General features: G+C 41.4%; 1 protein-coding gene across 1 annotated transcript; it reads right to left on the bottom strand.

Annotated features, from left to right (window-relative positions):
- Positions 1 to 1,463: 1,463 nt before the first annotated feature.
- LOC142934570 (high-affinity choline transporter 1-like) lies at positions 1,464 to 9,942 on the bottom strand. Its single transcript, XM_076078980.1, has 8 exons — positions 9,625 to 9,942; positions 8,808 to 8,921; positions 6,280 to 6,435; positions 5,108 to 5,256; positions 4,008 to 4,151; positions 2,919 to 3,072; positions 2,355 to 2,572; positions 1,464 to 2,245 (listed from the first exon to the last, which is right to left on the bottom strand). The coding sequence occupies exons 1-8, from the start codon at positions 9,806 to 9,808 to the stop codon at positions 1,694 to 1,696; spliced, it is 1,671 nt and encodes a 556-aa protein (XP_075935095.1). The 5' UTR covers positions 9,809 to 9,942; the 3' UTR covers positions 1,464 to 1,693.
- Between the last annotated feature and the right edge of the window lie 1,569 nt (positions 9,943 to 11,511).

The following is an 11,511-nucleotide window of genomic DNA, read 5'->3' as shown; positions in this document are numbered from 1 at the left end:
TATTAAGCAGAGGGGGGGTTATTTTTGTTGTGTCATCACGAGCTTATAGGACACACGCGGGTTCAGATAAAGTCGTGTGGACTTCAACATGTAAAGGCTTTAATTCCAAAACGTATTATATGTCCATACATATTTTGACATTTTTTTCATTTTATGCATCAGTGTCATAATTACTTCAATATTAACCCATAAAGTGCTTAATTATGCCAGCAGTCAGTACTGAAGTCCGCTGTCAATCACTGCTCGGCTATTGCTTCTTGCTCGTTAACAAATACAAGAACTTCCCTTTAATATTGAAGTTATTTGGTTGATTATTTGAAGTGATCCCTCTGCCGTATAGTGTTTAAAACATCAGTTGTGGTGTAAAAAGACATGTCACATTGTAGGTGTCTGTTGTCACAGCCTGACAACAGACCTGAAATAATATTTCAATACGATAAAACTATAAAGTGCACTTGTAAAGAAAATATGGATTCTTTTAGACGTTTCAAATGAACTGATTATATTAAAAACCTCAGGTCAGCGAGGCTCCTTTGCTTCCATATAATCTGCTTTGCTCAGCCCCGAGTAAACCATAATTAAATCGGTCGGCCTTATTGGGTTGTTCAAGCAGCCCTGCTGGTTTCTCTCAGTGTTCACTCAGTAGTGGTGCGGTATGTCAGCAGTATTAACCCCGGGTCAGGCCTTGCTTTCAATATTAACTATACTTTTCTGTGGAAAGCTATTGTTGTTTTAATGCTAATGCCTGCTGTAAAATCAGGACTTAGACCAAAAGAAGAATTTTGTTGGCTCAAATATAAAATCACCTTTTAAAGCACCGAGGGATTATCGCATGAGCCTAGCGTGCTCAAGCCCGGGGGCCCAAAGGGGTCAGTGAGCCTCTGCATTAAGTTAGTTTTATTAATATTTGTCTTTGGAAGGTCATAAAGCTAACTCAAATGCAGTCAAATGCAATTCATGTTTGCTTGTTTTTTGCTGATCTCAGTCCGTGTCTTTTAATATTGAGTACCTGCCAATACCAAACCTGATCTGATATTTCCTCGTATGTTTCGGTATTTTTTTCCAACATAATAGAGCTTCAAAGTGCAAACTAAGGGTACAATAAGCCCACATCAAAGATTGTATGTTTGACAGCTGCGCAGCTCTGCTCTAAGAAGATTATGGCCTTCACGGCAGGTTTCCTTTTAACGGTTTCCTATTAAATTGTGTGCACCGATAGCATTGTGTGTAATATGCGGGAGCTTTGAGAGGGGCTTAAACAGTCCTTCATCTGCATGAACAAGAAATTAAAGTTCCATCAACAGCAGCGCTTATGGCTAATCTGCAAGATGTTGCTCAAAAAGCAGTGAAACAAGTCTGAACATTTTGTTCCTAGTCAGGTAATGGGGGTGGTGTAGTGGTGGTGGTGGTGGGGGGGGGGGGGGGGGGGGGGGGTGGGGGGATTACATGTTTGTGCCCAGAGGTGTATTGTCTATTAATCCATCAATGAAAAATAAAGCTGAGCTCTTATAATAACAAAGAGCAAAGGTGTGATGTTTTTTTCCCCATTTATGTTGTATATAAAAGTATACAAAAAAATCTAAATATATTGTACTGTTAAAATGATGTCATTACACATTGCAAACATTTGTTAATAAACCAGTCCTTACTGATGTATAATGTAAAAAAAATGTATTTAAATGAGGTTTCTTACTTAACATGTTGATTCTAACATAGGCTCACAGGCGTCATTGTTCTCATTTGGTTCTTTCAATTTCTCGTCCTTAGTTTCGGATACGGCGTCAGCTTGTGATTGTTTCGAGTACTGAGCCTTCACATTAAAAACATCCCATCGCTCAGGAATCAGGCCTCTGTTGAAGAGCAGAGACGCCAGGTAGGAGAACAACAGGATGGCCGCCATGGCAGAAAGCATGCAAATGGTCCTGATCGGGGAGTGCTGGATGTAGACGCCATCTACCAGAATGCATCCTGGGAATTTGAGAATAGGTGGTAGCCCAATCAGCGGCTCCCCGCACAACACCCGCAGCAGCATGCCCACCACGCAGCCCAGGACGGCCCCGTAAGCGTTGGAGACGCTGAAGAAGAGGACGCAGACGAGCTGCGGCAGCATGAGGGTGTAGGTGAGGTCGGATCGAAGCATCCAGATCATCAGGACGCTGTTGTCCATGAAGGTGAGAGACGTACCGGCTAGGCCCACAACCACCACCGAGATCCGGATCACCCACTGGATCTCCCTCTCCGATGCCTGGAGGAAAAACAAACAAACAAACGGCCCATTTTTGTGAAAAAAGTAGGTAATTCAGCACTTCCTTTAATGTGAAAGAGTATAAGGATGTCTGATGTCTCTTCCTCACCTGTGGCCTCAGGATGTTCCTGTAGATGTTGGCGGTGAAGATGGAGGCCGCAGACAGCAAGGCGGAGTCAGTGGATGACATCACAGCGGCGGCCACCGCCCCAATACCGATGATGGAGATGTAGGTTGGGGTGAGGTGCTGCAGCACGATGGGCAGGATGAGTCCCGCCTCCCCACGCTCGTATGGAGACGGAGAACCATAAGAAGTCAAGTTCCAGTCTGAGGAACATGAAGACAGTTTGACGAACAGGCGAGTGGAAAGAGAAAGACAAACGGACACAAACGCAATCAATTTTAAGTTGAATTCTCTTCAATGTTTTTTTTAATTTCACATCTTATTAGCTTAATGAGGAAGTGCAACTGAGACACTAGATCTTTTTTATTGTTTTGATTTAGATTAGGCTAAAGATTTGATTTGTACAAGGTTTATTGGAAATTGAATTTAGTTCAGCAACATCAGACTTGACTTAAATATTGCTTTCTTAGCTTGTGAAACAAAATCCCAACATTAGAGCCAATGTGAAGTGTCAAATAGAGAGTTTTATTCTCTGCTCCTGAACCGTACTTGTTGATGCAGCCACTGCACCGAGGAGTATGGGAGGGATGCCTAATGTGGGAACGATGAACGCAGCAGCGAAGCAGGTGATCTTGGCTGTAGACGAGGAGGTGGCTGACAGCGTCCTCTGGTGGAAGTTCTGAAGACCCAAGTTCCCCAAACCCTTGAAGGACAAACGAAAGACGAGGTAAGCCATACATTGGATCATAGCGTTACCTTTACCGTTGGTAAAGCAATTCAATGCGTCACCAAACCTAGAGGTTCATCTTCACGTGTCGTTATCTATATTCGTGTTATTTTTAATTATTTTAAAATTTAGAATAATTTCTCTATATTTTTCTTATATCATACAAATGAAGCAAGAGATATGTCCCTTCTGGCCACCGTCCATGTTTGGATTACAAAACTTAGTCGAAACGGGGAAACTATAGACAGAAGAGTGTTTGAGGATTCAGGAAGCCCCCCCCCCCCCCCCGAAAAAACATGAAACGCAAGGTTTCAGTTTAAAAAAAATAAATCTTTTGGCAGAACAAATGATCAACTCTGTGACCTAAATGTAATAACACACGAGGGGCACAATCCAGAGCTGGAGCTGCTTAATCATCCCTACCTTAAAAAACCTCCACCTCTTGAAGAGCTCTCAGGACTGCTGGGAGGTAAAGTCCTTCAGTCTCCTTCACCCAAGCTTATTAACAGATTTAGCAAGACCTCTTTGCACGGTGTCATGATTATCTGCTAATCTCAGCTGCAAGTTGGTTTTTGAAAATTTAAGCTCGCTGTTAAAGTCCCAACTGCTTCCAGTGGAGGAATTCACATCTCTGCAGCTTCTATTCACAAAATGAAACCTAAGGAGAATGTTTGTGTAACACCTGCAGTGCATTGCATAAGACAGATAACCGTCTTTTGAAAGAAGGGAGATATAATCTTCGAAAAGCATATTTGGATCCAGTCCAGCATGAAACTTGATGTGCTGCCCATGATTTAATAAAACAGCGAACCAGAGGACATCCTTGTCGACATCCTGGAACAAACTTCACCTTAAATAAGCGCCACCTTTAACACATATCCAATTTTTCTTGAGAACCCTTTTAGTCTCACCAGAAGTAGAAAGTTATCGATCCACCTCCAGGCTCGGTCTGCCCCCAGAGTACCGACCCATGGAGACTGGAAGGTGGAGTTGTAGGCTGTCTCAGCGATGTCCACCACAGCGGGGCCCATCATAGCGAAGGGAACGCACAGCCACTGAGAAAAAAAAAAAGAGAAGCAAACTTAATTTTTTGGACTGGGCAGTGCTAACCACTGAGCCGCTGTCGCACCATCGAACCCTTTACCTGGACATCATCAGGGCACAATAGCTAAAAACACGAAGAGATTCACTCGCAAATAAGATTCTGTAAAATGAAAACCTTCATTCAGAGCTAGTTAATAGTATAAAATGTAAACTATTAAATGAAAAGGCTAAAGCTACAGTAAAATATTTTAGGAGGTTTAGCCAAGAAAACTACTTAGTTAGATTTAGGCAACAAAACTACTTGGTAAACGTCTAGGAACAATATACACAGCCTACAGCAGTAAACATGTACACATTCAGTATCTAATGTTTGCCCGGGTCGGGTGCAAATAGCATTGTTGGCTACGGACACCTGGGTGCTTGTCTCTGCCATGTTATCCGACCTGGATGCAAATAGTATTGTTGGCTTCTGACACACAGGTGCTAATAGCGTCTGGCATAAAGAATTAGCATAAAGAGTACAGCTAGCGTGGCTCTTTCCAAAGCTCAAAAGTACACCAACCAAGACCTATAACACTCACTAATCGAAACGTGTCTTGTGTACTGTACACACACAACAATGTAAAAACAGCTGGCATGTGAAGATGCCAGGCAACAAGCAGAGACACGTGTTGAGTGGGTGGATATGGATATATGATTGTGAAGAAATAGTTCCAGCACGTAACTCTGCCTAAAACCAAAGTTGGCGTTTTGACATTTCTGTTTAAAGAAACGACACACAACATGTCAATTACTGAGTTTTAGAGGGCTATTGCTTAACTTTAAACAAAGCCAGAATAACTGCTTCATTCTTTTTCCAAAACCTCCCTGGTATAGCTCCAGGTTTAAAAACAACAACAACAAAAAAATCCATGATCTATGGGACAGCCAGGGTATACATTAGGAAGCAGGAATAGCGATAACTCACCAAGCTGATGAAAATGAGAATGAGCTGTATGATGTCTGTGTAGGCCACAGAGTAGAGACCTCCCATCAGGGTGTAGGTGATGGCCACAGCAGCCGAAATCCAGATGCTCACAGTGTAGGACAAATTCAGGATCACACTCATAGTTACACCTGTAATACACACACACACACACACACACACGCACATAAGTGTTTTACAACCACTGTGTACATGCACTCATCTACACATTTAAGTTACCCGTGAGGATGTGAAACCCTAATGTTGACCATCACAGCGATGTTCCACCAAAACTCTCAATGTTTCGCTAACCTTGACTTGTCACCTAAAATGATTTTTCACAAGAAGCAAAGTAAGCTATCACTTTATAATTATAATAATAATCGATACACTTTCCTAGTCTACTTAGGTGGAAGGAAGTTAAAACAAAGAACACTTGAGGTACATTACTATGCTGCTTGTACTCTCCAGGGTTTTGTATGATGGGCGAGACAGAATTTGACTATCTAATCAGAAGTTAAATAGTTTGCCAAGGGCAGCTTTGCATTGAACTTGTGTCCTTTTTCAGTAGTTGCATTACTAAATCACACATTCACACCCTCCAAGTCTTTTAAATGCTGCAGTTTCTCCATCAATTGACAGTGAATGCACCACTTTGTTTCTTGTAACATAAACTTGTTTACCCGTTTACTTGCTTTTTTGTTTTTCTTGCTTTTTTTACAATAGAACAGAGGGCAGCAGAAGCAAGAGATAAATGACCCTAAATAACAATGAATGATGTGATGTTGGTTTTAAATATTCAATAGCAATTTATTGGAATATTAATGTTTTTACATAAACACATAACAAGAACATTTGTTTTCGTCAAATGTGCCATAAATGTGTCAGAAAAGTGACACGAGAATAAATCAAATGTAGAAGTCAATCGTATTATCCTTATCTCAGTATTTAAATATTTGACTGCATTACAACAACATCTCAGACCACTCCTGTGGTTACCGGTGTGAGTTCTGGTCTCCTTTGATAAGAGTTATTTCAGACCAGCCGTACAATTAGATAAAGGCTTGTGTTTCACTCAACACCTCAGCAAAGAGCTGCGATCAACAGCTGCTCCGCTGCCAGGGTCATCGCACGAGTATCAAATGCATCACACCCACACATGGAGGCAGTCTTACCTAATCCTATGAGTGTTCCCGTTACCCACATAATCTCTGATATGAGCGAAGCCAGACACAGAGCGGCCGTCGGTACTTTTCCATATTTGATCTGGAAAGGATCCATCATGGTCACATATTTATTGTTTCTCATCGGCTCGGCGAAGAACAGGCCACCTCAAGGATGAAAACAAAGAAAGATTCTCAGACAGTTATTTGTCATTTGAATGTATGATAAGCATTATGGTCAACATTAAGCTTTTTAATTAGAAAATGAATTTGTTTTTATTCACCAGATTTCTAACATGTCTTGTTAGTATTTACTATTCACATTAAATTTCCCCTGGTGTAGTTTCACCCTTTTCACCAGGAAGCCGTTATGCAGAAGTGGTAAGCCACTTAGATGCTGATGCTTCTTGTCTCGTCATCGAGCTAGATGGTCGAGGACATCTAGCTGATGATTCAGTAAATATGTGATTTTCTGTGTGAAACTGTGCCTCTGCTTTTTTTCCTCTTAATGTGAATGTTTTATTCCATAAAGCACAAAGCAAATCTGGCTAATATGAATATGCAATCACATTAAACTGTCACTGTAATATGTATCCACGTTGACTTCATCAGGGTTTAAAGAGGATAAATCTCTCTCTTCTCATGTGACGTTCATGTGGAAGAGGAATGCTGTTTTTTCTCTGCTAATCTCCTGACATAAGGGCAGCTGTGTTTCCATTGATCAAAAGTGTTGTTACTGTACACTGTACTTTGAGATGCATTTCAGGAGATTATGCGTGATGAAGTGCTATAAGTAACCGTTTTTGAGAAAACCAATTTCTCTTAACCGGCTTCTACTTTAGTAGAGTGATTTCCCACATTGCCCAGCAGACATGCGAATAGTTTCCAGAGGAAGGGAATCCATACACTGTAAACATTAAGTAGCAATAGCAATAAAATTACAAAGATAACGGTGCCTGAATGCTATCATATAGTACAACCAAAAGGTTACATGTACACGTCAGCTTCAGCTGTACTTTAAGTTAAAGAAAAGTTTAGCCAAGTCTGACGGTGTAGAGCTGAGCCTGACAAGCCCAGTCTGAGATGTCCTACATCGGCTATACAGTAAAGAATATAAGCCGTTATGTTGTTGGTCAATGCCTTCAAAAACCACTCATGAGTGTTCTGTGATCTGCCGCCTCTATTATTTAGGTTACATTTGCAACTGAAACTACTTGCTTGAGGTTAAGAAAAGACTGGTGTCAAGGTGTTTCTATGTATATTTTCTTGGTCAAATTTTTTGTTTATTTTTACTTAAACTTTATTACAATCGTCATATGTACAATTTAACCTCTGCATTTAACCCATCTTTAGCATTTAGGAGCAGCGGGCTGCTGTAAAGCGCTCGAGGTGCAACTTGGGGTTCAATGTCTTGCTCAAGGACGCTTCGACATGCAGACAGTAGTAGCCGGGGATCGACACCGCCAACCTTTTGGTTCAACAAGGCCACTGGGCCACAGTGGGTCTCTACCTGTGGTCCCACATATCACTTTTATTTATTTGCCCACGGTCGCTGTTTGCCCTTGTGGCAAACTTGAGAGGCTGCTCTGCATAGAGACGCAAAATTCTTTCTAATTTACAAGTGCTAATTTACAAATGCACAAATATGAGGGAAGATATCATACTTTTGTCGCATTGTGTCATAAAATTGTATCTTTTTTCTCAGTTATAATCAATATTTTTAGCAAATAGTGCAACATTTCGGCAGGAGTCTCCTTCAGACTGTGAGTGAGTGAAGTCAACAGTGTGAAGAATATTCAGGGAACTGTTTTGGGGTTTCTTTAGACTCAGGCTGGACCCTCATTTGAAATCAAAGGGGTCCTCGTTAGAGACCTGTCCCCGCCTTTGCTTCTGAGACGGGACATTATTCACATGTCCACATGAGGTCCACTTGTCTGGAAAACGTAAACATAGGTTGTTTTTAAAAAGGTCCAGTGTGTAAGATTTAGGGGGGGATCTATATGGGATATCATTTAATTTCTCCTAATGTAGGCGAGGCGAAGGTCCTGAAAGATACCACGGCGTTACCACGATTTGGGGTGAGTGGATGGGCATTGAGTTGGTTAAAAACACGGACTGTATAAAATAGGGACACAGTCTCCGTGATCACAGCACCCACCTGTCACTCAAAGCGTCCATGATCTTAATTATGCCTAGCTTTAAGCCTGAATATAATTTAAACAGACGAGTTGTTATTTCTGCTGTAAAGTTGAGCATTTTAATATGGAGGTCTATGGGGATTGACTCGCTTTTGGATCAAGCCTCAAGTGGCCATTTGAGGAACTGCATTTGATGGCACTTTCGCGTTGGCTTTATATCTCAGCATCAGTTGGCCTCTTCAGGAAACAGTTGGAAAAGGAGTGGCATATCACTCCAGGGATCGGTATGTGCCACATAACACAGTGGCATACCACTCCGGGGATCAGTAGATACCGCTGAAGAACAGTGGCATACTTTACGATCTTACCGCTACCCGATACCGTTAACAAGTGAAACCTCACCGATGACGAAGCACATCGTCGCTGCGATAGGCATCACGGCCCAGATCAGTCCCATGGAGGGGTTGTACACTGCCTCCGCTGTGCCCACGATGAATCCACCTCCGACCCACGTAGCTGTCCACACAAAACACAAGGCACTTTCACATACGGACAGAGGACAGAGGACAGAGGACAGAGGCAGGAAGGTTAGCTGCTGCTCCTGTCAAACTCTATCATCATGCCTGTAACATGAGAACCCACTAATCCCCTTACTGGATGTAAGGTGATATTTCTATCATGTGCGAGATACAAAATATCACCTTTCAGGACTTAAGGTGTAGGAACCAGCCTGTCTACTGCAACTTTAATAAGAGATTCCATTTAAATAGGAATTTGTTGTAAATTTAATGACCAATTACTTTAAAACAGCCATGTCCTGAAAGTGAGCTGAGACAAGTGATTTGGACTGAGCGTCATCATCAAACATGCATATGAAGCAAAACGTCATACTGATTCATTTCCTCCTGTATCTTACATGGACTCCGTTTATTATAAACCACATTAACTTCCTGTTTCTTTTAAACCGTTATTGTCTCGCCATCAGTTATTACAGCCAGATGATTCGTAATACATATAAAGATTGCGTGTGCGTATTTTCCATTGATTTTTTTTATTTATAATACGACATTTCAGGACGTTACAGATACATCGCTTACATAATAACCAATTATGCGCCAAACTGTTGAAATAAGACCAGAGTCAGATCATCTTTTCAGAACACGCATAAAGAGCAAGATGACTTCCTGTTGTCGCCCGTTCATGTGCCGCATTTACTCGCCTGTCATGGTGAAGATGCCGACAACCAGGTTGATGCCCCGGTTTCCCAGCAGAGCCATCTCGGTCGTATCCCCGTGGCCCTTCTTGGCTTCCCTTTTGGACTTGAATGAAGCCCAGATGCCGATGCCGAGGACCAGCAGGTAGAAGAACACCATAACGGCCACGCCGGGGATGTTGAGGGCCATGATCAGGCTGCAGGATACCGTCTGGAGGACCGCGCGTCTGCCGGGCAGCCTGAATGATAAAACACATCCCTCACTGCCGGCGCACGAGCAGACACACAGAGGAAATGCTCCCCGGCCTTGTGGAGACGGCTGGAACTACACATCCGCAGCCGACGACCGTCAAGGTGAAACACATGCAGCACGCCCGCATATAATTTATCTAACGGTGTAATATATATAAAGCACATAATCTATGTTTGTTTTATGTGGGTACCAGGACCCGACGCGTCTCTCAACAACCTCTGTTTGTGTATGTGGGTATGCCGTTTGCATATGTTGACAACCGTTATCTGGGCCAGTGCTATTTATTTTTTTGTTGCGAGTTAGACGGTAACAATGCCCGCGGCATCCACCATGCTGATACTCAGTCACACCCTCTTCACTTTCAATCTGAAACAAGAGAGACCTTGTGACTTCCTCACATTGTATTCACAGTTTTGAAATAGGCACGCTGGATTCTCTCTTTTGTTGTTTTTATTCTTACATTCTAAATCTATTTATGCCACATACACAAAAGACATATTTTTGGAAAGCTTATTGTCTGGCCTGTCAGTTGACGCTAGTGTTGGTTGTGAGCGTTGCCAGATCAGATGTTAAGATCGCAGCCCAATCACAATTTAAAACCAGACCTGTTAAAAAAAAGAAGCAAAAAAAACCTTAAATCATAACCTTGCCAGAAACCCTTTAAACCATTAATGCAATAGAAAACACACAAGTATACAAAGCTTCATATCTGCATCAAATAACCAAAGTTAAAATGTTAGATGAATGAACGTCAACGTCAACACTGATGACGTCAAGGTAAGTAGCTCCACCCTCATCCCGAATGATGATTTACATCAACTCATGTCAATGAAATATCTCTCAATTTAAATGAGGTAATCATTTTACATCTGTTTTAGATAATAAAATGCTTGTTTAATAATATTGTCTTTGTTGTTTCCCTTGTTGATAGTTCCTACCTTGTTACAAATTATCAAGAACAAAGCACATTAAGAACTTTAGAATAATAGACAATGTATAACAATAGGCCTGTATTTCAACCCCTGAGCATAACTTGAAAATATACATGAACTTGAAGCTGTTATATTTATTGTGCCCTTAAGGTCTTAATACAATGAGAAAATACACATTTTTCATTTGTCAAGTATTCAATTCACAGTGGTATACAGAAATTGGCTTTACCATATGGTTATTTCCTACCAACCTCACAGATAGCAGTAGCTATAAAAATAGAAATATGACTGATACTAATATTAAATGTAGCAGTGGGGGTCGAGCATAAAGGGGCATTTATCTTAACTCAAGGTCCGCTGCCTTTTTCTGGAGCTTTAAACTGCATGTAATGGTCTGAATCAGCATATGGAGACGGGTTAGTTACAGTGTCCCCCCATATGGAGAGACACCTGGTACATATACATTATATATGGACAAGCTCAGTCCACTAATGCAGTGCGGTTGAGAGCTTTGGAAAAAGCGGATAACAAGTGTTCTTATTTTTGTCAAAGCATTATATATAATATATTTTCAGTTGGACTCATAAATCTCTTTTTCTTTTTAAACAAAATAACCCACCATGGTTATATAAGAAGAAGCAAAGATAAACACATACGCCTACACACTAAGAAAGAAATGAAAGGGCCACAAAGAAATATGTGAACATG

This window comes from Anarhichas minor, unplaced genomic scaffold (assembly GCF_050575085.1).
Source record: "Anarhichas minor isolate MPS153535 unplaced genomic scaffold, ASM5057508v1 ptg000069l, whole genome shotgun sequence".
NCBI classification, from domain to species: domain Eukaryota; kingdom Metazoa; phylum Chordata; class Actinopteri; order Perciformes; family Anarhichadidae; genus Anarhichas; species Anarhichas minor.
The sequence above is the reverse complement of the archived record's forward strand: the minus strand, read 5'-3'. Positions and strand labels throughout refer to the sequence as shown.

Excerpts from the sequence above, each read along its gene's own strand:
- LOC142934570 (XM_076078980.1), bottom strand. The coding sequence starts at position 9,808 with ATGGCCCTCAACATCCCCGGCGTGGCCGTTATGGTGTTCTTCTACCTG. Across the intron at positions 4,152-5,107 it reads TTCTCATTTTCATCAGCTTG|TGGCTGTGCGTTCCCTTCGC; the intron begins GTGAGTTATCGC and ends TTTTTTTCTCAG. Across the intron at positions 2,573-2,918 it reads TGCAGTGGCTGCATCAACAA|ACTGGAACTTGACTTCTTAT; the intron begins GTACGGTTCAGG and ends CATGTTCCTCAG.